At 36.5% G+C, this 27,619-nt stretch overlaps 1 protein-coding gene across 2 annotated transcripts; it reads right to left on the bottom strand.

Annotated features, from left to right (window-relative positions):
- Positions 1–274: 274 nt before the first annotated feature.
- Positions 275–27,484, bottom strand: LOC111501983 (uncharacterized). Of its 2 annotated transcripts, none has more exons than XM_023155926.2 (3): positions 27,389–27,484; positions 22,427–22,567; positions 275–744 (listed from the first exon to the last, which is right to left on the bottom strand). In XM_023155926.2, the coding sequence occupies exons 1-3, from the start codon at positions 27,422–27,424 to the stop codon at positions 454–456; spliced, it is 468 nt and encodes a 155-aa protein (XP_023011694.2). In that variant the 5' UTR covers positions 27,425–27,484; the 3' UTR covers positions 275–453. The 2 variants fall into 2 exon arrangements, with proteins under 2 accessions (XP_023011694.2, XP_023011695.2); XM_023155927.2 differs by lacking the exon at positions 275–744 and adding an exon at positions 2,788–3,050.
- Between the last annotated feature and the right edge of the window lie 135 nt (positions 27,485–27,619).

The raw sequence follows: 27,619 nt of genomic DNA, 5'->3' as shown, positions 1-27,619 counted from the left end.
GGTAATCTTAAGTAAATTTGTGATACTCACAATTTCATTTTTGTTTACAGGTTTGAGGAATATACTTTCTTGTATTGATGTCCTTTATGGTGATGGATTTGATGTCTTGTCAATTTTTTTTAGCATATACTTCTCCAACATCGAAAACATAATCGTTGAATGTATTTGCTATCATTTATAGGATTTGATGGTCAAACATTTTGGGAAAAGGGAGGACTGAGGAAACAATGTTTTTTGAAAACATTTAATGAAGTACTTTTACAACTCTTCTCCATGAACGTTTGAAAAACTCTTTTTGAAAATGATGTAAACATATCGTGAACAAAATAATGAATACCGTACATGTCTTCATGTATAACCTTTTATATTTGAATAAAATGGTCATCTGAAGAAAGTGGGGTTGTTTTCTGAAATATACTTTTCAATCGATGAAGTATATTCAGAAACGTTCATTTACAAAGAACCCATAATGGTGCCCCAAACATGATCGAACGTTTTCGAAAATTTATCCATGCAAGTTTCTGTAAACTCAGTAAGTCTTAGGCCAGGACTGACCACATCAATCATTGGATCCATGACTTGGATCACAACATCAGAACAATATTTTACCGCTCTTCCCATTATACTCAATTTCTTCGTTGTTGGCTTGTCTTCTGAGGTTTCTTCCTGTGTTGGTGTGGTTGTTGCTGTTGTGGTTGTTGCCGTTGTGGTTGTCTCCGTTTTATTTTTGGAGGAGGGGTGAATCTGAAAAAAAATCAAAAGCAGTTATTATGGCATATATCCTAGCCAAATTACTATACTCACAATTAAAATATTGAGATAGAAAACAATAGAATAAAGACCTTTAACTGAATATGATAACATATAAAAATTTATTCGTGATGAGATCATTTGAAAAAGTTGATGTACCAAAGCATTATTTTTGTGGAGAAAACAAAAAAGATATTGAGTTTTGGCAAAAGAATTTTCTGATGTTATGGAAAAGACATAGAAAATAGTTATGAATATTATATGCGAGCGTTGAATTGCATCCACATACATAAGTCACCAAACCAAAAAAATTAACAAACATCATCAAACCCTTGAACATCAACCTCAGTCACAATTCGAACACGAAAATAAAACAAAAAATAAACAGCTATGAAAAAGAAGAACACAAAAACCTCAACGGTATGTACAGTACACAATGCTTGGACTGCAACAAATTCTATATCGGCTAAACCAAGAAAAATCTGATCCAAAGGTACGACGTGCACAAAGAAGCATACATAAACCCAATAACATATAAATCAAACCTCGCAACACACGCCATACAAAACAAACATAACTTTTCCCGACCAGAAAACATCAAACTCATAAAACGAGTCAATAAAGGAAACCGTATGGACATCTGGGAAAACTTAAATTCAATAGTCACACACATTCCTAGAAACAATGAATCTAGAAAAAACACCAACACAAAGAATATTACCTTATGTAACTCAAGTACAGGCAAAGTTAAAGAGATGTCCGGATGAAATGAGAGGACAAATACCTGCACTAAGGTGTTCTAGCTGTATGAAAGAACAAACAAGAAGATGAAACGTTCAGTTTGAGTAGAGCCAAAGAGACAAAGCGATTGCGGCCCCCCGGCCGGTACCGCCGCAATCGCTTTGTCCCTGCACTCCAAATTTTCATACAAATTACATGCTGTGAAGGGCCATATTGATCTATATTAAATGCACAATGTATTCGAAGTAATTAATTGGATAAGGATCAATGATGTAATGCTTAAAATCGCTTCGTAAATGAGCCATTATTTCTCGAGGATAAAAAATGGTTATTGATGGTTATCCCTGAGAGATATACATATACCATCGCGGACTTATGTAGACCTTTTTAATCTCGTACGGTTCAGCCAGCGTTCACAATGTTTGCGCAAAAATGTGTTTATTTACGATGTCACATTACCAACCTCTTAAAATATTGGTGTTTCTCCGCTATATCATGTACGTTATATACATATTATTTCTGAATGATATGATATCAGGAATGATTAAATATATGAAAAGTAGGACATAAATTGCTAGTATTATTGGTTAAGTTTTCAAAAATTGTTGCGGTAATATGGAATGTTTGATATGAATTAGTAGTGAATCAACTATTGAAGTTTAACAAAATACTGAGAGAAAATAGCTAGGTTGGGTCAACTTGTGAAGGTATTTGGAGCTGAAACCAATATAACTGAAAACGAATTAGATATAAAATACAAATGAATGGAAAATATTGAATAATTTCGTTCACGTACGACTTTTCCTAAATTAACTGGAATAAACAATAATAACCCATATTATAATAAAATTTTCGTTATTTTGTCACCAATTGTATGGTGACTCGTAACTTGATCAAAATTATCAACACCATCCATGATGATAATTATAAAATTTTCAAAACGAATTTTATTCGAAGAACGTTTCTCTACACTGTAGTTTCATCAGTTTTATGCAGTTAGTAGAATATTATTCAACCTTGGATCCTCAAAACCTGCACTGGAAGTATGGCGTTTCACAAATATATTCACCTATGGTCTATTGCGATCATCAATTACATTCCGATCCTATTATAGCTCAAAGTATAAACTGAGGCGCTATAACTACTGCTGACTCAAAATAATAATTGACGCGAATTCAATGTGCGAAACAGTATTCACGTAATAACAATATGAAATGAAGTGAAGTACTTGTTGGACATTCTATTCATTCATCGATACCGAAAACGATAAAGTTGGTTCTTGAATAAAAAACTTCGTAACCAGGAAACGTATATTCACAAATGTTCATTCATATAGTGCTCATCATAGTTCCCCAGATATGATCGAAAGTATCGAGAGCTTTATCCACAATTCGATCTGCGAATATCTTCGGTCTTCTGAATGGATTGATAACATTAATCATTGGATTGACGATTTCCATCAAGCGATTTGAGACCCATCGAGACGACTTTCCGAGTACAGTTAGTTTAACTGTTGTTGTGGGTTTTCGGGTTGTTGTCGTTGTTGTTGTTGTAGTATCCTGAAAAAAAATTTTAGGTGAATAATGCCCCGTCAACTGATTTTGATCATTTGTGTTTTTTTATTGATTTAATTGATAGATATTTCCTCTTCGGCAGTTTCTGAAAAATCTCAACGATCGCAGAAAAGTACTTCTTATCAATCAAGAATATATTTTTTTCTGATTGATTTGGCCGTCACTTGATGAAGATCCATAGTAATTTCAAAAACTGAAAGGGAACAGTTCAAATTAACATTGATGAACCCTCAAATACCCAAATTATATTCACTCATAAAACTGCACAAACAGAGCTGTCCAATTAGACCAGTGGTTTCCTTTGTCACTGCATCATCAGTGAAATTATAAGAAAGGCTAATCAATATCATCTTGAACTGTTGTAACTTCCAACCAAAATTCAGTCTACGGAATTCATTTGACTTAATCAATAAAATAGAGAACATACCTCTACTAGACAACGCAAAATTACTATCCTTTGATGTGCAGACTCTATTTTCCAGCATACCTCCTGATGATACTATTACTTCAGTAATAGAATTATTATATAAAAATAGAGTGAAACCAATCATAAAACGATAAATAATTGACTTTCTGTCGTTATGTTATGTTAACAACGATAGGGGAGACCGGGGCAAGATGAAGTTCGGGGCAGCACGAGAAGTAAGCTAGTGTGCGTCAATAGTAATCGTGTTCGGAGTAGCGACAGCGCCATTTGCGCGAACTTCACTCTCCGCTAATGTGTCCAAGCAGAGCGAACAGGCTAGAATTCGTTTTTGCGTTGCAGAGAGAAAAAAGTGATATTGCAAGTGTTTTTACGCAATATTTGATTCGAAAACTGATGTACAGACATGTGAGTACCTGTGTTAGTGTATTATTTCAATCCCAAGCTTATTATAGTAGTCCAAAACATTAAATTCAAACCAGATTTTTTCGCCGGTAAAGTTTGAGGTTACACTTGCTTCTTCTTTTTTACCTACGTGTGGATCGGGGCAAGATGATCGGGGCATAATGGGATACTATCCCGTTTTGCCCCGCCCTTGTGATCAAAATAACATTTTCTATGTACTGATAATCAAGTGACTGAAAAAGGTAAAAAACAAATAAAGAAACCTGGAAAAAAGACTGCAAAGGAGATTAAAAAGACAACTGACAAGGAAAACCTGCAGAAAAAGCGTCAAACCAAAAGGTGAAAAAAAGAAACTGAATAGGAAGATAGTTCATCCCAAGAAGAGGACGATGACTGTGCTTGCATCTATTGTGGGTACTTATACTCAGATTCAACCGAAGGTTGAGTCATCTGCGGCGTGTGCCACGGTTGGGCGCATAATTCATCTGCCGGAGTAGATGAGGAAGATGAAGAGGCACACATTTGTGAACGCTGTCTATCCGATTAAAAAGCGTACTCGTTTTGCCCCACAGCGTTTCCCATCTTACCCCAGTTATGGGGAAAAACGGGAAATTTGCCGAGTTTATTTTTTCATTATTTGCCAAAAAATGTTCTGTGATTTTGCATGCTGCAACATTTAATTATAAGAGATATATGTATAATGGTTACCTCTTTTGTTAAAGAATGTTATTAAAGAGTTTAATTTTCCTTGTATAACGATTTTGTCTTAGCTATCTCATCTTGCCCCGATCTTCCCTATTTATTCCTTCTTAAAAGGTTTAATTATGGGAAATCCATTAAGCCCCTCACTTGCAGAAATTTTCATGGATAATCTAGAGAAGTCGATCTTTAAACATCATTTGATTGAGAATTTTTTGTATTGGCATAGATATGTGGATGACGTTTAGGTATGTTTTACAGGTACTAAGAGGCAATTAGATACTTTTCATAAGGATATTAACAAAATTCATAAAAACATCAAATTTACTATTGAAATAGAAGCAGACAACTCAATCCATTTCTTTGACCCAACAATTAGTAGAATGAACAACAAATATGATTTCATCAATTTATCACAAACCGACCTATACGGATATTACTATACATTACAATTTTACCCATCCTTATCAACACAAAGTAACAGCTTATAATAGCATGATTCACAGATTAATCAATGTTCCTCTTTCAATAGAAGATTTCAATAAAGAACTTATAATCAAGCAAATTGCGGTTAACAATGGGTTTAAAACCGAATTAATAAACAAAATACTTGCCAAGAAAGTCTACGCAAAAGCGATTCGAGACATTTTTCCGATTGATGAGGTAGATAATCAAAATTATAAAGCTTTAACGTATTTTGGACAACCAATGAAAAAAGTGGCTTCATTTTTGAGGAAACGAGATATTAAAATTGCATATAGAGCAAGTAATACGTTGGGAAACTTAGTTAGACAAAACATCTGAATTCGAAAAATCAGGAGTATGTAAATTAAAGTTTGAACTTGCCCTAAGGTATATATTGGTCAAACATGCAGGACATTTAGGAATCGAATCCAGGAACATCATACGAGCTATGTAAAGAAACAAATTCAACATATTCAAATCATCTTCTAGAAGAAAATCATGTCTTTAACGAGAAGTTCGAAATTTTGCACGTAGAAAATAAATGTTTGGAACTGAATCATTTGGAAACAATGGAAGTTAATAAACTTAGGAATTCAAACATTTTAATGAATGAGCAACTAGATTTGAATAGATCACCATTATTGAACTTGTTTTCTTAAAAACCGAGAAAGAATTATTATTGATGTAAAGATGAGGTAATATGCTTCAGGTAATCATAATTGAATAGGTCTCAATTATGGTTACCTGTAGTATATAAATATTAATGTAAGAACAACTGAAGTATAAATCACTTGAAGAAGCTACTGTGCTAGCGAAACATGCCCTGATATATTTTTCAAATAAAGTTTGTTGAGATTAAATCGTGAGGTGTAGTATTAGAAAACACAAAAATTTATTGTTGGACTATTTCCAATAACGTTGTATTCATGTAATGGAAAAATAATTTTTGCGGGGAGGTAAGTTAAAAAAACTTTCCACTTTTCCATAATCACATAGAAGTGTAAAAATTTCCTAGAAAACAAAAGTTTTCATCATCTGGAAACTGATTTGAGAATTTCATCCAATGCAGTTACATTCACGAATAAAGAGAGTGATTTACACGACAATCACTCTTTCATATTCAGTTCGTACTACAAACATACTGATGGAATTGAGAGGGTCAACATCCACATTAACGATACACAAACATTGCATACACATGAAAACGTTATGATATAAAATTTTCACTCACAAAGAAAATTCTTAATTTCCAGGTGTACTTTGAAGTTCCAGATGCCTTTGGAAAACGTTCTGCTGGATCCATGCAGAAACTCCACGAATTTCCGTCAACTCAAGAGACAAATCTTTTTGTAACAAGGACTTTTCGCAAACAAAAATCATACAGCTGGTGATTTCAATCAGTTGAAAAGGAAACATTTTTTACAGTCTTCAACATAGCCTGGTTCTTGCGCTTACAAAAGTCCCGATACTTCTGAGGTCGCTGTTAGTAAACAGCTAATTGGAGGTTGAAGAAAGTTCAAAAAGTGTTTTAACTACCTTCTCATTCTTTAACGATTTCAATGATAACAGAAATTACATATCAACACTTGAACAGTAAGTCAATAATGAACACTTCAACACAACTGGTATAATCATTTCACTCGATCACTTTCAATTTACCGATTGCTATTTCACTAACATTGACTGAAATTCAATGAATTGAGGGGAATGCGGATTATTTTTCTGCCAGATGATCTTGTCATCCAATACCAGATAGCGCTGTTTCGATCCACCAGGTTTCATCAGTGGTAGTTCAGCCTAGCACTATTGGTGGTTCGGTTTTTTCTGATGTTGGATCACAAGGTGATCTTTCTGCAGCAGGAGACGTCTTCATCTTCACTTTCAGGCTTGTTTCTTTTAGGACAGTTCAGTGGTTTGGCCCAGTATCACTGATGAGACCTGGTGAGTCAAAACAGCGCTGTGTGGATTACAAGTAGGTCTGGTACACTTCAACGTAGAAGCTCCAAAAATTCTACTTGCTTTACAGATTTTCAAGATGGATGAAGCTTTGCAAAAAAATAGCAAGAATAAGTGCAGAGTAATACAGAGTAGCAAGTAGTGCAGAGTAATACAAACATCGTCATTTTCAATACATAGAGTTGTTCGACGAAAGTTCCATAGATGACATCATAGTGTCGCCATATTGAATTTTGTGGAAATGGCTCCTTTATCGCCATTTTGAACGGGAATTGTCATTTGTGTTATATATTCCATGTTTCAGTTGAAAAATATCAATTTTTATCAATTTTTTGAGGAAAATGCATTTTAAAGAATTATGAAGAGTTATTGAATTTCAATTTTGAAATTTCAATTTGATGCCTGTACTGTAAGTAGGTCTGCTACACTTCAACGTAGAAGCTCCAAAAATTCTACTTGCTTTACAGATTTCCAAGATGGATGAAGTTTTCCAAAAATAGCAAAAATAAGTGAATTGGAGACAAATGAAGAGTAATGCAAACATCGTCATTTTTAATAAATCGTTCCATAGATGAAGTCATAGTGTCGCCATATTGAATTTTGTGAAAATGGCTCCTTTATCGCCATTTTGAACGGGAATTGTCATTTGTGTTATATATTCCATGTTTTAGTTGAAAAATATCAATTTTTATCAATTTTTTGGGGAAAATGCATTTTAAAGAATTATGAAGAGTTATTGAATTTCAATTTTGAAATTTCAATTTGATGCCTGTACTGTAAGTAGGTCTGCTACACTTCAACGTAGAAGCTCCAAAAATTCTACCTGCCTTACAGATTTTCAAGATGGATGAAGCTTTGCAAAAAATAGCAAAAATAAGTGAATTGGAGACAAATGAAGAGTAATGCAAACATCGTCATTTTTAATAAATCGTTCCATAGATGACGTCATAGTGTCGCCATATTGAATTTTGTGAAAATGGCTCCTTTATCGCCATTTTGAACGGGAATTGTCATTTGTGTTATATATTCCATGTTTTAGTTGAAAAATATCAATTTTTATCAATTTTTTGGGGAAAATGCATTTTAAAGAATCATGAAGAGTTATTGAATTTCAATTTTGAAATGTCAATTTGATACCAGTACTGTAAGTAGGTCTGGTACACTTCAACGTAGAAGCTCCAAAAATTCTACTTGCTTTACAGATTTTCAAGATGGATGAAGCTTTGCAAAAAATAGCAAAAATAAGTGAATTGGAGACAAATGAAGAGTAATGCAAACATCGTCATTTTTAATACATAGAGTTGTTCGACGAAAGTTCCATAGATGACGTCATAGTGTCGCCATATTGAATTTCGTGAAAATGGCTCCTTTATCGCCATTTTGAACGGAAATTGTCATTTGTATTGAATATTCCATGTTTCAGTTGAAAAATATCAATTTTTATTAATTTTTTGGGAAAAATGCATTTTAAAGAATTATGAAGAGTTATTGAATTTCAATTTTGAAATTTCAATTTGATACCTGTACTGATATCTCTTCTACATTTCATTTCATCTAGTTGTTTGACAATATTTCTATGGATGACGTCATAATGCTACCATATTGACTTTGGAGAAATAGCTTTCGTGGCGCCATTTTTCAAGAAAATAGTCACTTGCATCATACCGTTTGAAATAAAACTTCATGCATTATGAAACCGTTCAAAAATGAACAAGATTTCAAACAAATTTTTTGACTAGAATCCATTGTTAGTCAGACTGAAATAGATGGTAGATTACGATTTTTTCCCCCAGAAACAACTGAATGGAGCGATGTATAATAATTTCGTTGTCACCCAGTATAATGCCTAATTTTATTTTGATACGAACCAAATATCTCAAAGAGAAAATAACGAATACAATCGATGTTATTTTTACACTTCTGAGCATAGATAAATTGGAAGTGAGTGGAATTTTTAAAAATTTCAATAAACCCGACACTGTTCTGAATTTCAACGGAGGACATCCTGAACATATCATCGATGAAAGCTATGATATTTAAACTTGTTCAACTATCAGAGAAACATGAGCAGATAACTGTTGGAAAAGTTGCTCATTAACTAGATGTATCATTGAGTAGGAATAATATGAATTTTATCAATATGAAATGAACTAACTTCAATGTTGGGATGATGATTCAGACATAGAAATGGAATTTTGGGTAGAATAATGAGACAGTTGAACATTCTACCAAATTTTCTGAACTTTCTTGGCATAATTTATTTGGTAACGTACATAACGTCAATAGAGAGATCACATATATAGGGCAAAAAGTGCATTGGTATCGGAGTAGCCATCTTATCTTCAATCATTAATAGAAAAGATGTAGAAGCTAGTCGAATCCTCATTACTCCAACAGTCGGTAGTAGCAGATCGACCACTAAGATCTACAGATTTGATCCCATTGCATTTATTTTATATTCATTTGGAAAAGTACTGGAATTCCATAGGTGGCAGGAGCAATCTTCCAAACTTTTGTTAAACCTGATTGACTGTTATATATTAGATTTTCGCATTCATTCTGGTGATATAGAGCTGCATGTATATGCGACTGATGAATAATCATTATGAGAGATCCGTAATCATGTAATGGGTTGATCTTGATGTATCAACTACTTTTCAAAAATGGAGATGAAAGTTTTTTTAGTTTTCAGGAATACTATATTTTTGGGTTCCATAAAATGATACACATTTAAAATAAACATTATTTAATCAAAATAATATATCACAAGATCAAGAAATTTCTCACCAGAGACGTATAAACGTATACTTAGGCTTATATAGATCAAAACCTATATCAAAATCATCATGATCATTTTGACACTAATCGAACTACAGCACGACATTTGAATTCTTGTATCACTCAAATTCATTGTAATTATGTAAGTGCCTCAGTGTTCATCGTAAGTAGCTCTTTCCAAAATATGTATTAGTAACACTTCTTCTCCTGCTCTAGATAACACCTTGCCTTCATCGTTTCTCCTGAAACAACTTGAGGAATCATGTCGTAGTAAGTTAGATAACATCTTCAAATGGATGACTTCTGGATCCACTATTTCTATTCAGGGACAGTCATTTCACAAAGTCATTAATCTTTTTTCCAAGTTGAAAATATCATGATTATATCTTGCAGAATTCCCAACGTAGAGCCAAATCCATATAGAATATTCTTCACCTAGTAATGGTTCTTAACAGATCCCACGAAGTAGTATTTTTTCAGTTTCACGACGACGACATTACCAAATACATTAGCTACTTAGGAGAAATTTAATTGGCATTATCTAATTTTTATATGGTGTGAATATAATTCCGAAAGACGATAATAGTCAGAACTTCAGTTTGATGGGTTTGTTATGATCTTGCTTGTAAATTTAATCAATTGTTGAATCTTTTCAGAAATGTTAATAACAAATAGTTTGATTTCTATAAGTGGACATTACTATTATTGTTCAAGTTCTCTATGTGATTCATTGTTTCTTGATTCCTGTTTGACATAATTGACACATCATATTTGATAAGCCTGATGTGCTTACAGGTGGAGAGCTACTCTTTCTGCTGTGGTTTTCTTACCTCTCCAAACGTCCAATATTCAAAATCAATGCTGATGTTCTACTTGGCATTATATGCATCCCCTTGAATAACTACCAGTATGCTTATCAAACCGGCAAATCGATAGATTCAGCATCAAACAACCTTGTAGAGAAAATCTCCCAATCCCTTGGCAAAAAGAAGATTGCGGTTGCTATATTTCTCGATATTGAAGAAGCATTTGACAATAGATTACCTGAATCTGTAGGATTATCTCTGGCCAGGAAAGGTATAGAATCGCCAATACTGGCTGGATTTATGCCATGCTGGTAAATAGAACTGCAACTATGACTCTTCAAGGCGAGGCTATTAGGTTCAGGATCATCAGAGGCTGCCCTCAAGGTGGGACACTATCTACACTTCTGTGGTCGCTTCTGTTATAAAGTCTGCTTGATGCCCAGAAGAAAGGTAGATCTGAAAGCTCATGCAGATGATGTTGTCATCTTGGCAAGATCCACGTCGGGAAGGGTAGCTTGTAATATCCTCCAAAGAGCAGATGTCTCTCAACCCCAGTAGAACTATGATAATCCTCTTCACCAGGAGGAAAAAACTAACGCTACTTTTTCCCCATGGTGAGGTTATTCCATTTGGAACGGAGGTAAAATATCTTGGCATTATCCTTGATAAAACACTCACTTGGAACGTTCACTTGGACAAAGTTTTACTCAAAGCCAGACTGTCCCAATGGATATGTCGAAGTATTTGCGGTAAAACTTGGGGTTTGGGTCCCAAACAAATCCATTGGATTTATGTGATGATTTTCAGACCAATGATAACTTATGGTGCAATTGGCTGGTGGCTGAACGCTCTACAGAAAACGGCCCAGGCATAGCTCTCTGGCTTACAGAGACAGGCTTGTCTGGCCATCAGTTGGTGCCATCAGTACCATACTGTCAGCGGCCATGTAGATCCTTCTCTACACATTTTTCTGGAGAGAGAGGCTAGATGGACTGCATATAGACTTGTGCACATTAATAATTGCACAAATCAATTTAATGCAGAGTGCAACAGACTGCTGGTTGACACTGAAAGTCACGCCATTCTGGAAATAACCTCAACTGCCTCCAACTGTCAACTATGAACTGCCTTATAAAATACTGCTCACGAGTAGATAAAACTGGATCCTCCGGGAGAAGTGAATATTAAGAGCAGATAGTTGTTGATTCACAGGTGGATCAAAAACGCCCTCCGGTTCCGATCTTTTCAGTCGCAGACCGAGGACAGAGACATCAATCTGCCTAGCAACCTATGCGACTCAATCTCAAGCAGAAATTCACCCTAATGCGCCCGTGCGGAGAGATTGGAAGAATTCAACCTCATACACAAGTCAATAAAAATATTCTAGGACAGTCAAGCGGCGTTAAAGCTCTTGGCTCCTACCGAGCAACGTCTAAATAATAATAATAATAATAATAATAATAATAATCGTCTTTATTCATCGACATAATATAAAAAAAATGAAATACAAAAAGTTATAACAATAATTGAGGGTTAATGAAAAAATACCAATTTCCAGAACAATTTATACTCGTGTGATTATAAAATATAAAAGTACCAATCATATAAAAATTAAATTTTTATATAATAATTCAAATATAAAAAAATAATTCAATTCTAAACATAAATATGTGTCTAAATTCTTGTAAAATATTTTCACCTCAGTAAACACTTATTAACATTCATTTATAACCCTAGCGTAAACAGTAATCATATGCAGGTCCGTCTGAAAAGCAACTCTATAGTGACTGAAGTAAGGTTTTCAATTTCTTCTTGAAATTGTATAAAGAGAAGTTCCAAAACTTCTTGGAAAGAGTTTTATAGAATTTAGGTGCAGAAAATGAAAAAAATACGTTGGAACAGTGCAGTTGAGTGTTTGGGAATAACTAGCATATTATTTTTCCTTGTGTTCACCCTATTGAGGTTTTTGAACATAGTAAGTTTATTGAGGAGATACGTAGGTTTGCCAGACGTTATAACTTTGTGTGTCAAGGTAAGTAAATGGAGTTTTCGACAGTTATCTAATTTGAGCCATCCTGTTTCTTTAAATTTCATACCAATATGTTCAAATTCACCTATTCCATGAGGAAAACGTAAACAGGAATCTTGAATTTTCTGTAGTCTAGCTGCATCAGCCTGTAGAAGTGCTGGACCATAAATGATGTCGCAATATGATAATTCAGATATCACCAGAGATTCGCACAACTCAAGTTTCATTTTAGTAGATAGCAAATCACGACCAGGATAGAGCTGTCTCAGAATATTGAACGAGCTCTAACAGAGATAGCTGACGTGCTTGGTAAATCTTAGGTCAACATCAAACCAAATACCTAGGTTTTTGATTTCACTCACAAAGGTTAACGGCATACCTGCTAACCTGATTTGAAAATTTTGTGTTAGCTGTTCACGTTTTGATTTCGTTCCGAGAAGCATAGCTACTGATTTCGAAGGGTTGAGTGTGAGATTATGTGCGGTTGAGATGTTGTTCAATTTGAGAAGTTGCTGATAGGATTGAATTGCTCGTGAAGTCTAGGTATAACTGAGTATCATCGGCATAGTGGTGGATAGTACAAAACTTCAGACACTCATGAAAATCCGAGATATAGATGGAAAAAAGAATAGGTCCCAAGATTGATCTTTGAGGCACTCCGTAATTCACTATTTGGGCATCTGACTTCAATGAACCTACCACTACCGACTGACATCGTTCCGATAAATAGTTACGAATAAGCCCACCAGCTTCCTGAGAAAAACCGTAGTATAGAAGTTTATCACACAAAACATTACGATCAATAGTATCGTACGCCTTACTATAGTCTAGTAGAATCAGGTAAACTAGTTGGCCTTTATCAGTTGAAGTGAGAATGTCATCGGTGATATTTAGTAAAGCTGTAGTGGTGCTATGAAATTTTCGGAAACCAGATTGAACCGAAGTAATAATATTATTTGTTTCAACAAAATGACATATTTGATCTTTCAAGATTAGCTCAAACACCTTAGATAGAATCGGGAGTATGCTTATTGGCCTGAGGTGACCGAAATCAGTGGGTATGGGAATCATGTTAGCTCGCTACCAAGCCGCAGGGAAGGTACAAGTAGAAATAGATAAAACAATAATATAAGTAATATGGCCAATAAGTTTACTTTCTACATTTGCGATTATTTTGAAAAAAATATCTGTCAAGTAAAGAAAATTGACCTGGAGTTTTAGTGACGTGATTGAAATTGAAAAAATGAGAATTCAATAATGTGGGATTATTTAGGTTACATGGAGGTTCAGATTTTTTATCGTTCCTCAGGATATCGAGAGATCTGAGGGTATTCCGTTTGGCTTTGGCATTTTTATTGTGGAGTACAACATTTAGATAAGCTCCTTTTCCGCGTCGTATAGCTCCGGTTGTATAATTACGTATGTCTTTAAAAAAAGTAAAGTCAGTTTCTAGTCTGGTATGCTTGAATTTGATCAAGGCTCTATTTCTGATCTTCATCATTTCTTTAATAGTGGGTGTCAACCACAGGGCTGGGTGTCTAGTAGTTCTAACTGTTCGAACCGGAGCGTGTTGATTATAAAGGGTTATTGTATTATTGGTAGCAAATTGCCAAAAACTACCCCCCTCAATAGGAGGACTCAACAAATTGTCTCTGGTCTAGATTCCTAGCCATACTGGCCTGGAAGGCAATGAAGCTGCTAACTCCCTTGTGAAGGAGGGGGCTGCAAGTAGCTTCATCGGACCAGAGTCATTGGCATCGCTCTAGGCTATGTTAAAGTTGAAATTCCAGCTGTGAATCTTTTTTCTCCTCAACATGATCAGGAATTTGGTAATACTATTTCATTAAGTCACGCAAATGACAATGTCTTTGTCAATAATCATGGTAATTGGAAATATTTCGGACATATCAAAGAAATTAGTAATAGTTTTCAAAATGATCGAACCAAAAGTACTACAATATCGTAAATTTTGAATTCCATTTCATGTGAATGACTTCAAGGATCCAATACATCACAGTCGAAGACATGTAACACAGTTGTTATCACTACAGTCTTCACATTTAACTTCCCAACACTATTCCACAACTTATGCATTCTTGTTATACACAATTTATTTTCGCACTCAAACTCCACAGGTCGCAAGGGTTGCAACCTTAAATAAAGTTGTGGTAAATATTGTAGAACATATATGTCCCGTTTTCAAGAGTTGAAACTTTTGAAGGATTAGCATTGAAAATTTCTTATGATAGATTGAGCAGTATTGAGAAATGGTATTTGCTACAGTAGAAAGAACAAGAATAATAATAATGGTAATACTATATTGCACACGAGATAAAATATTGAATAGGAATAGTCAGAAAAACATACAATCCAGATCATATAAAATCACATTCACAGCTTCAGAATACAAAAACACGCCATTGAAAATTCCTGATATGTGGTTGATCATCCCCAGAAACGAACACCATAACGCATACGACTCTCAGCTTGCCCGTATCAGCAATGGAGAATGTGTGAGTACCGTTCTCAAACTTTTTAGAAGATAGCACTACGAATGGAACGCTGATATCAGATTCGAACAATTCACATTCCTATCTAGATATTCATCAATGCCCATTTCTAAATATTTGACATGTATGGCAGACTCGTAAACTGGTGATGTATCATTTACAGTGAGATAGGGTTTTGTACATTCCATTCGACGGTTGTGTAAACAAAGGTATTGTGTCTTATCCACATTGAAAAATAGTTGCCATATGTCCACTTTGCCAAAGATCGGATTAGTTAATTACAACGTATTTCAAGCATATCATCAGAATGATCTGACAAGAACAGATATATCGTCTGCTTCCATCGTTACATGAACATTTTCACATCCCCAGCCGTATGAAGAATTCACTCGTTTGAAAAACTTTTAAAAAATACTGAAAATTATCCGCTGTATGAATTGTTTATACTTTGTAAATTCAACAACAATAATCAGCAACATTAGTCAATTCCTTCCGTAAAGTTGAAACCTGACAGATAGATGGATAAATATTTCAATTGACCACGTAACTCATATATTATATGATTTATAGTAAATCAGTAACAATTCAATATATTGAATCATATTAATATACGACCTCATCATCTACCACAATACATAGAAATCATCGAATATGAAATTTGGAAAGGGAAACAATAACATGAATCGTACCATAACTGATCAGACAATAAAAGCCTTAACAGAAATAAAACACTGGATACACTGTTTAATGTGTTAGGAATCACACGTTAAAAGGTAAGACCTCGTTAGTACTTAGCTCGCACAAGTTTCTCAACTTCTGAGAGTTGTCGTTCGTATGGGGGCGACAGCTGGTTAACGGAAAAACAGATTTCAAACATAATTTTAAACTGTTGATCTATATGACGATTCCAGTTCAGATGATTGTCTAAAATAACCCCAAGTAACTTACAGTGATTACATATCGTGATTTGATCATTGCTTGAAACTATGAGATTGTGTCATTTTATTCAGTTGAAGTTCATTGAAGGAGAACCAAGCCTCTGCTTCACTCAATGAGGTTTCAGCATTGTCAAAGAGACGTGAAATGTTGCTGTTTGAACTCATGAAAAAAGTATCGCCCGCTAGAAGAACAATCTGGCATCTCATCATCATTTGAACCCACATGTCTTTAATATAGATGATAAATAGCAGGGGACTGAGAACAGTACCTTTCGATCTTCCTTGCTTTATGATTTTCAGCTATGATTAAGAGCAGTTATGCTGGTGGACAAACTGTTGTCATTCTTCTTGGTAAGACTCGAACTAATTGAACGATGTGGCTCTAACGCCGTAGTATGAAACTTTTTCTGATTGAAGTTCATGAGAAACACAATCGAAAATTTGGAGAGATCACACACGGTCGGTGATGAATGACCATATCCCTCCAAACCCTCGGCAATGTTTTCCAAAATCTCACAGGAACTTTCGTTGTAGATTTCTTCCTGCGGAGGCCAAGTTGGGCTGGGTGCAATATAACTTATCTCTCAAAATATCCCCAAAATCTCGTTAAATATAAAAAATCTCAGGAAAAATAACAATAATTGGAATTGACCTATAGTTGTGGAACTCTTCAAGATTGTTTTTTGTGTAAAGCTAGAATTTTAGAGAATATTGATCTGAGGTGATTACCGGTATTTGTCATGAGTGGATTATTTTTGATTAATTTCGTAGCAGGGCAGATATTTTTTAAAGAGATAGGTCTCAAAAGACTTGATTCATGAATACTGATTGTAAACGAGGCTTCCAAAGACAGTTTGATGCAAAGCCAAGCCTCAACTTTTACCTCTGGACCGGATTCGTCGTTTGTCCTTTGAGGTTGTGATTCAGCATAGGATCACTGATAGAACCTGTAGCGGTTCAAAACAGCGCTAGTTTCTGTGCAGTGAAAAACAGGGGAAGAAACTCTACTCGTTTGGCAGTCGATGTCGAACGAAACTTTACTTTGCAACGGATTGCCTTCAAGAGCCTCGTATATCAGATTTTCACGGCCAAAAAACCGAATGGAACCTGACTAGGTAGCCGTGATTCAATGGAGAGATTGGCTACGGACATTCCACTCATAAGTGCAACGAACATCTTCAGCGACGGTTGGCAGCACTGCGTTTCGACGTTATCGCTGGTAAACTTGTTAATGAGACCGTATGCTGTGTGGCATTGATATTCATAGAGTAAAAGTGGCTAGGACTGTGTCGCGTTTGATGTAGAGAGCTAGGTACCATCTACCACCTGGACTAAAAATTCTCGGTGGTAACACATCGATAGCGCTAGTCTTATCGCAGTCACCACTTTTCCAGTTATAGTACTAACCTTCAAAAGGAATCTGCTCAAATTTCATGATGTTCTACTCATGAATTTGTGAGTTATTGTGCTGATAGTGACACCACCTTTGTTATTTTCCAAACAATGGATCAAAAACAAATTCGTGTTTTCATTTCACACTGCTTCTTGATGGGAAAAATACCGTTCGAGCGAAGCAATGGCTTGAGAAAGGTTATAAGGACTCCCCTCAGTCTCAGAAACAACAATAAAACGTTGGTTTCTTGACTTCAAACGTGGTCGTAGAGACACCGATGATGCAGAACGCAGTGGACGTCCAGATGAGGCAGTAACTCCAGAAAATATTTAAAAAAATACACAAAATCGTTTTGAATTATCGAAAACAGAAGTTGTGTGAGTTAGTTGTAAAAATGTCGATAGAACGTGTTGGCTTTATATTGCATGAGCATTTGACTATGAGAAAGCTCTGTTTATAGTGGGTGCTGCGCGAACTTGTTGACCTAAAACAAGAACGTATTAATGATTCTGAGCAGTGTGTGGCCAAACCGGAATTTTTGCGTCGATATGTGACAATGGATGAAACATGGATCCATCGCGTCAATTCTGAATCAAAGAAATGAGCGGATCAATATTTTACCAGACAGCAAGAGCGCACTAGGGCTCTGACAAACCCGAAGGTGACATCAAAACTGGTCTGGAAATGCCATGAAGAACTGAATTAACTCGCAAACAGGAACAAATTAACTTTGTACTGAGTGCCAGGGCATTCAGGAATCATATATAGGTTCTGAACCAGCTCTGGGGATACCAAAATCATGATTACGAAACAAGATCAGGATATGGACCAATAAGAAGCACACAGAGTAGTGAATGAAAGTACCTGACAACAAACACAGTAGAACCTTCATTAGGGAGCCGTCTGAGAAAATAACCGAAGAACTACTTCCATATAGTAGGGATCGGCTCAGAATAATTACAGGTTTACTAATCCGTCATTGTCGCTTAGAGGACACCTGAATAAAATGGAGCTGTACAACGGAGACCTCAGCTGCAGATTATACAACGAAGGGATAGAAACAGCTCTACACATCTTATGTTGATGTGAGGCAGTGAATCATAGGAGGCAGGCAATATATGGACGTACGAAATTACGTCCAGAAGAATATGACGAACATCCAACACGGAACGTGTAACTAGTACAAGAAACGAGACTGATGGAATGGGTGACGTGAGAAGATGGGAGAATAAACGCAATAAGCCCAAGAGGCTGCATTGTTTTCTGGAGTCTTGGACTAGCTGGTCAAGTCAGACAGCTCCCAAGGTACAAAAAAAATATATATAATAAACCGGAATTTTTGCGTGGATATGTGACAGTGGATGGAACATGGATCCATTATGTTAATTCTGAATCACAACAATCGTCATCTGAGTAAAAAGCAACTGGTGAACCTCGTCCAAAGCGCTCGAAAGCACAATTATCGGCTGTAATGGTTATGGCCTTGGTATTTTGGAATGTGCGTGGTGTAATATTCATTGCCTATTCTGTGAAGGAAAATACCATCAAAATTGAAGCGTTTGGAACGTTTGAAGGCCGAAATTGCAAATAAACGACCGCATATGGCTCCCACATCCACTATATTCGCCAGATTTGGCTCTCAGCGACTACTGGTCATTTGCAGACCTCAAAAAATGCTCACCGGCGAGAAATTTTGCTCGATTGAAGAGGTTATTGCTGAAACTGAGGCCTATTTTCAGGCAATAGTTGATGGTACAGAAGTTGTATTGAAATGTTAGAACGGCGCTGGAAATATCATGTGGCTCTTGATGAAGATTACGTTGATGAATAAAGCCAATTTTGGAAAAAAATACGCGCTTTCTTTCTTAGTCCCGGGATTTTTCAGCCCATATGTTACTCACGTATCTAAACCATGCTCTACATACTTCTTCTTTATAAATATCAATGAAAAACAGCATACAGTCTCATTAACGAGTCTGCTAACGAGGAGGTCACAACGCATTGCTGCCAACCACCGCTGAAGATGCCTATCACAGTAGTTGTAGGCTGCACGTTAGGATTCGATCTCTCTCCAAAGTTCCTAATTGATCCCATGTGATCTGCCAGTAGACTGTTTCAATTATTTCGCAAGAGCAAGGACATAGAAGCGAATATATAATTGAAGAATTGTGTAGAATAAGCGTTCCATTCAGTTATTCATTGATATCCCACACATAGACTTAATATGGCGACAGCAGCTGATCTTTGATGACATATTACTGAATGTGATATGATTCTATCACCATCAAATACCTAACAAGAGAAGTCCAGTAGTACTTAGCCTGAGCTTCCACAATAACAGATAACTTTGCCAAAGCTATATCCGGTAGAACAGCGAAAGCAATGCAATGGCTACTAGTGGAGTACCACAAGATTGAAATTTGAGTCCATTATCATTTTTGATTTTCATCAATGATTTTTGTGGATCATTGAATCGTAATAGGTTAATATCTGCAGACGATTTGAAGCGTTGTACAACTGTTGAATGTGTAAGCGATTATATGAATTAACTGAACCTTTTACCCAATTGGTGTAACAGGTACGTGAGAAGTTATTGAAATTTCCATGTTTTAGAAAAAAACGAACATTTCCACGAAAAAGATTAGATTACATCGGGTTTTTGTTCAAGGTTGATTTTATGTCATTGGAAAACCGTTGAAAATAGACTTCTGTAATATTTTTGTTCAAAGTCTTATAAATATCTTCGGTCCTCGACTGATAGCAAGAAGAGCATTTTTTATGCAACATGGCATTTGCTTGAAGCTTCAATAAATTTTAGGTACCTACACCAGTTGTGATGGAATATGCGACTATTTTGATATTTTCACTTGAAATATTATTGAACAGTTCGACAATGAAAGCTATATCATTCTTATCACAACTAGCATTATCATTAACGCTTTTGATAGTATATATCGCACTTGTAGACGAAATACCTGGTATAAAAAGGTAAAGACCAAAGCTAAGAAATCGGAGAAATCGCTTTAACAATTTTTTTAAATTATTTGGTTTACATCATCTTCAATAGATTTTTTTAAACAAAACACAAGCACTACAGTAAAATCCACAAGGCACTCTCAGAGCGATTCAATAACATTGGAGATCTTGGTTTATCAAAGCGCCTGACGTTTGCTTTTCTCAGGTCGAGTGGGCTGAAGTCGGAGACTGAGGGGTTCATCATGGCTTGCCAGGATGGTGTCTTCAACACCTTAGTCTACCGCAGTCGCGTGACGGGTATAGAGGTTCCTGACACAAGGTGCAGGGCCTGCCGCGAGGCACCCGAGACCCTAATGCACATGCTATCAGCATGTCCAGCATATGCGCTCTCGGCCTATATCCATCGACATGACGCGGCCCTAAGAGTGCTTTATTACCATCTACGGAACTATTACGGTATTGACGAGACACCGGTGTTGCCCTATGCTCTGGGCGATATTGAATCCGTTGTGGGGAACGATAAGTGTCGAATTTATTGGAACTATTCGTTCCCCACCATCAGGCTCATACAAGCTAATATGCCTGATGTAGTCCTTCTGGACCACCAGAGCAAAACGATATTTGTCGTGGAGTTTTCAGCTCCTGGCGAGACGAATATCGTCAGAAAAGAGAAGGAAAAATGGATAAAATATCGAGATTTTCTCTTTGAACTCCACAGTCTCTATCCAGATCACTCTGTCAAGATGGTTGTTCTGATTATTGGAGTCCTTGGTGGAATGATGCCCTGTCTACTCTCGAATCTTAAAATCATACCGGATTGCCGCACTAAGGTAGAAATCTTAGCCGGACAGATGCAGAAGGCTGTCATTCTTGGCTCACTGCGCTTGCTCAGGGCATATGATTCTCGAACCCAATGATCACTTACCCCACGGTGTGGGGGGTGGTCGTTGGTTGATATTACTGGCACGCCCTCCCGTATGTATCGGGGCTTCGAGGAATAGGACCTGACCAGCGCATACTTCGGTAAAATAAAAATTGATATTACTGGCGCGCCCTCCCAAATGTATCGGGGCTTCGGGGGACAGGGTCTGACCAGCGCGCACTACGGTAAAAAAAGAACAGCTGTAAAAAAAAGAACAGCTGGATCAGCTTTTATGATTTGGATTGTCAATAAAAATAATGATCGAAAATTCTAGAACGTTGTGTGTTTCTACATTTATCTTCATCGGGAATAGAATGATGATTATTGAAATGTGATATTTTATCAATAAGTATAATAATAATAATGATCAAAGGAGTCAAAAACGGCTTGAACAATTTTTATGATTTTTGAATTTTTGAATTTGTCTTCGTCGGCAATACGATACTAAGTATCAATATATGATGTTTCATCGATGAAAATAATGACACTAATGAAAGAACTCAAGAACGGCTGGACCAATTCGTATGAATTTTGTGTTTCTGGATTTGTCTTCATCGGGAATAAGATAATAAGTGTCATCTCATCAATAATATGATAATAATGAAAGAGGTTAAACATCGGTAATATTAGTGATAAGTTATAATAAAACGCAACTGACAGCTAACATGTATATCAAGGGTGCTTTACTGAAGAGTGCACTCTCACTACCAATTCCCATTCATTTTATTATATTTTATAATTTTGTATCAATTTTAAAATCCCAAATTTATTCATTCATTGACTGTAAGGCTAAATTTTACTATATTTTTCGCAACGATATTAACAACATATATGTTCATACATTGGTAATAAATAGTTTGTTCTACACATGGTTAACTACTGTTATTACCAGCCATAAACAGAATTATTATTATTCTCAATGAGTTTCATAGAAACAGTTACCAGAACATGAATTATTTTGTGTTTCTATCCCGCATAGCTTCAAAATATGATCTAGTATACAATTAATCTTGCGAAGTATGCATGTTAATTCATTATACGGGTTCCCCGTAGGTATTACCATTTTCACCACTCCGTCAATGGGCTCCTTTACCATATCTTCAGCCCCGTTAACGGCATTTCCTAGTATTCCCAAAGTGTCGGTGAGCATTCCTAAAAAACCTGGAACAGGTTTTCCTTCTGTACGGGACACCGTGGCAACCTTCAAACAAAAAATAAAATGCTGTACAATCGTACTTTCACAAGTGATTCAGGAATAATAATATACGTATACTCTGTAATAGTGAAAAGTAATAAATACTCATTATATATACGAAAAGTAAACAGATTGCTCAAACAACATTATACGATTTTGTTACAATTTTCCATAGGAGGGTTTATACTACTTTAGAAGGTCTACTACAGTGACGTGCAGATTGAAGTGATTTGTTCTCTTTAGCTCCCCACCAAAAATTTCGTTGCATTTGTTTAAAACAAAATTACCAAGAAGTAAAGTGAAACGTGTCTAAAGATTAGATCGAGAAGAGATACATACGTACTGCTGCTCGATGTTGGATATAATTCAATATCAAGCGTGTTATCAGCCGGGAAAATAGTTGTGAACCTGAACCTACGGTGAAGGTAGTTGAGAGATATCCATCTTAATTCAATTTTGAAAATATTCAATTGGGAGAAATATGATATCACGTGGAATATCAACAACTCAAAATGTTTGAGTGGATGAATTATTGAAAAAGCACACAAGAAACTCAGAGTTTGGTTGAGACACGTTGACGACAGGACAAGCAACCTTTCTGAAGCTCATCAATATTGCTTCCATTACTTTCACAATGGAGAAGGAAGTCTACAACCAATTGCCATTCTTTGGCGTATTAGTGGAAAACATATGTACCGAAGACCCACTCACATGAGATATTATCTGAACCATGAATTCAATCAATCGACTCCAAGAGGAATCATCAAGACTCTAGTAGACCGTGCTTTCGGGCTCTGTAATACGAAGGAAGGTCTCAAGAAGAAACTAGGCATCTTCAACGGAATGGCTACCCCAAAGTAATGGTTGAACGGACTTCGGCTAAGAGACAGCATGAGCCTCGCACGCGCAAAGAGACGCCGTCACAAACAGTGCTTGCACTCCCCTACATCGAAGGATTGCCGAAATGGATGAGAAGAATTGTATCCAAGTACAACAACAGAATCTGCTGTAGATCCGGAAACACTAACCTTTCAATGCTGCAAATCCTATATCGGTGAAACTAAGAGGCAATTAGAAGTCCGCATTGCTAAGCACAAGTGACATACACAGCGAGGAGAAACCAGCAAATCGGGAATGAGATCATACATAGGGAGAAACACTGGTTTAGGAGGAAATTCAAAGAAGCCGCATATATGTTGTCGTCCAACGACGCATTCAGCCAAGCAAACATAGAGATATACAACATTTGGAAACCCATAATCTTGCGAAAGACGGCTAACTAACGCCAATCGGTCATTTCCCGATGAAGCGGAGAGAGGGAAGAAGGGATAGAAAAGGAAAGCACTCGAATGAACTATTAATAGTCATCTCGCGACCGGTGGGTTGAGCTATTTATTGGGCGCGTTCCCAGATGGCGGATAGGGGAATGGTCAGGGGACTGGAGACCCAGTCCGGAAAGCCAATGTGGCCTTACGAACTCGCTGGACTCCTAGTCGAAGACAGAAATAAGTAGGGTGAGGGGAACTGAAACTCATGCCACCTTGGACCAGCCTACCCAAGCTAAGGTGTAAGGAATCGTGTCGACAGCTGGATGGTCGAACGATCCCCTTGGGTAACTGAGCGAAACCTTATTGTAATCAGCCTACCTCTGGTAATGCGGGGCCCTGCCAGAGGTGACCAACTCTTCCCTTGATACCCGTGGGAACACACATGAATGAAACAAACACAAAAATAGAAACAGCAAAAACAAATACCAATTTCGAAGCTGGACAGAAGTGCTCACCTCAATCTGAGACGGTGGCTGGGGATGAACAGACATGTCCACCCCAATCTACCGCTTGGAATGAGGCTGGACATAGCAGATCACCTCGTGATGTAACACAATGGCCAAGGCGTAAGCGAATTTGCGGAGCCGATGCCAAAAGGAGAAAGAGAGCGAAGGAGGCAGGAGTGGCAGCAACTATAAGTGCACCCTCCTCCTCCCCCAGTCAACCTTCAACAGCAAGGGCACTTCCTGCGGCGGGCGCCAAGAGATCCGCCTTGAATAAAGGCAAAGAACCGGCTGCCCCTGCAGGAAAGCTCACTCACTTATGCACCTCCAAGGAGGGAACCTCAAGAAGGTTGAAGAAGCTGCGGAACGACACTAATATCGCTCAAGGTTGCCAATAAGAGAGTGTGAGTTCGGCGAGTCCTGGCCTACACCTGCCAATATAAAGGAGATGTCTCGTAGTGACCTGTCCACCTTCCTGGAAAGGACAGGATGGACGATGACCTAGGAGGACAACTCTTTGGGAGGATGTACAATGGGTCACATGTGGCCTGAGTGCAATGGGTCTACACTAACCTTCCCTACTGTACGGATACAGAGTCATTTTGCGAAGGAATAGTCCAGTCATCACCCGAAGACTACTGTGGATGCCAACAATCGAAACGTCGTGAAGTAACTTAGGGAATTTTAAAATTTTTGCTTGTATTTTATTTCATTGTGATTTCATTTCAGTTTTTTTTGCTTGAAATATTTGTTATTTTCAGTAATTTGCTTCAATTCCATTGGTTCTTTCAGGGATTTCAAATCTTTTTATATCATATCAAACAATGGAAGTCCGAACCAATAAAATTTTCTATGATTGTTCAATTCCACGTTTTCATGACAAATCCAACAAAATTTTAGGTGGGAAGTTGAAAAAAAAGTTACAAAAATGAATCAGCCTATTCCGGATATAACTTCAAAAATTCATCATAATTTGATGACAAGTAACCTAAATCACTATTTTCCGGTCATCTAGAACAATTTCTGTCCCAAAATTGTATATCTTCAAGGTTCCCATTGACGATATTTCTTTCATTTCAGGCTGCTACTTGTACAATGAATATGAAGCTCATATGAATTTTAAATAATTATCATAAATTATATCCAATTATTTTTTTGCTATCTGTTCACTTACGATAAGGTTATTATAATTGGTTTTTGTTTGGGACTATGTATGCGTCAAACTTTTCGTACAATATTCAAAACTGTTGTTTCTATTTTGCATTTCACAGAAAGTATTCTGAAGTATAACATCGAATATATCTGCTTGGATGGAATTATAAAAAACTATCAGGCTTTTTTTCAATTCTTACAACTTTCATAACTATTTCAGTACATGTTATGTTCCAACATTAATCACAGACATATTCAAGTTCGTATCATTTTTTCAAATTTTACGCTATATTCGGGTAAATTAATCTTTCACAAGTTTCAATTTTTTGAGATCATCTAATTCAATATGCAGAGAAGAGGCTTATTTCATTCATTAATTTGGATCATGGTTTTTGTAAACTTGCATTGAGCAGTTCTATATTCTTGCCATATGAATGAGCATAATAAATTGGTAAGAATGACAGCTCCTACAGTTCGTAATGGCATATGGTGGAAAATGTTTACAAGTAGTACAAGTTTTTCACAGAAAATGTGAATGATGACGCTCGCTTTGGATGTCCAGCACATCAACAACCGATGAAAATGTTGAGAGAAAGTGAAGAAAATTGTTATGGGGAATCATCGAATCACTATTAGACAAGTTGCTGAAGACGTAGATATATGGGTTGGTTCATACCATGTATTTTTTTCTGAAATTTTCGTCATTAAGCGTGAAGCAGTAAAGTTCGCTTCAAAAGTGCTCAATTCCGATAAAAAAAAGTTGCATGAGCATCGCTCAGTAATTGTTGAGTGACATCAACGGCGATCCAGTTTCGCTTAAAAGCGTCAAAACTGATGACGAATCTTGAGTTTATGATTATGACATGGAAACAAAAGTCCAATTGTCCCAATGGAAGAGCCCAGAAGAGCCAAACACGTCATCAGGAGTTCTCGCCACATGATCGTACGATCAAAATTAGGTAGTTTTATTTTGAAGTTATGCGCCGCTTGTGAGAAGCAGTACGGAAAAACGTCCGGTGTGAAGGAAAACAATTCATGGCTTTCGTATCACGATAATGCACCTGCTCACTTGTTCGTGATTTTTTTTAAAAACAACACCGTTATCATGCCTCAGCCACCGTATTCACCAGATTTGGTGCCCAGCGACTTCTTCCCCTTCCCAAGATTGTAGAGACCCATGAATGGACGGAGTTTTGATTTCGTATTTTCTACGAGCTCAATGATCCATATACATATTGTTACACACACACGCACGTACGCACGCACGAACGCACGTACGCACGCACGAACGCATACACACATAAAAGGGTTAGCAGCTACAATTCCACTGTGAGGCAACTCGTTGAATATATTGAAAAAATGAACACGAAATTTAATCAAACAAGACAAGATATGCGCTTTGAAACCTATCCAGAACTGTTTCACTTTGAATTGATAAACAATGGTCGAGTTTCAATTGAATCGGTCCTTGGTATCAGTATTGCGTATTTAGTGTTTTCAAATAGCAGAGTATACGATTGATTCTGACAGCAAAGAAAGAAAATGCTGTACTTGGAATTCAAGAATATGATCAGTTGGATACATTTTCGATATTTTTGACAACTAATCTGGAACCGTTTAGAGTTCTAGTTCATCACTACTAAATACTTCGATGAACATTCATCAATAATCATACAAATCAGTAGATTTATGAGTGAAATCACGAAAGAGATCGACAACTTTGCATTCCAATTTCTGAAAATCAAATATTTGAAACTTCCATTCACCAAAGTGACTGAATCCAGAATATTTAGTATCTAAGATTCGCAAAACTGATAACCTATTTCACCGTTGGATCTGACTATCAACAATTTTTGACATAACAGTTCCAGGGTGTTAAAATTCAAACGAATCAAAATACTCACCAAAAAGATTGCCACACACAGCGTAGCAATTTTCATGATAACTAAAGCAAGTCAGTTACGTTACTGCTGTTGAACTCAAAGCTTTTTATATTCTCGACTTTTTCAACGCAAACAAGATTCCATAATTCATAAATTTGTCCTTCATGATTACCATATCCAGATATGGCTAATTCAAGTTTTGAAGTTTTGGAAGATATCTGAGATTAGTTTCCAATTATGAATATTAAATGA

Source organism: Leptinotarsa decemlineata, unplaced genomic scaffold (genome assembly GCF_025532065.1).
Source record: "Leptinotarsa decemlineata unplaced genomic scaffold, Ldec_3_MD MMD2_tig00026314_RagTag_RagTag, whole genome shotgun sequence".
Taxonomy (NCBI): domain Eukaryota; kingdom Metazoa; phylum Arthropoda; class Insecta; order Coleoptera; family Chrysomelidae; genus Leptinotarsa; species Leptinotarsa decemlineata.
Note: the sequence above shows the minus strand (reverse complement) of the source record. Positions and strands in the feature narration are given on the sequence as shown.

What these genes read in the sequence shown, in the direction of transcription:
- LOC111501983 (XM_023155926.2), bottom strand. Translation starts at nt 27,424, where the DNA reads ATGAAAATTGCTACGCTGTGTGTGGCAATCTTTTTG. An exon ending in TGTGTGTGGCAATCTTTTTG is followed by an intron (nt 22,568 to 27,388) that starts GTGAGTATTTTG and finishes TTTTGTTTGAAG; the next exon opens with GTTGCCACGGTGTCCCGTAC. An exon ending in TTGACGGAGTGGTGAAAATG is followed by an intron (nt 745 to 22,426) that starts GTAATACCTACG and finishes ATTTTTTTTCAG; the next exon opens with ATTCACCCCTCCTCCAAAAA.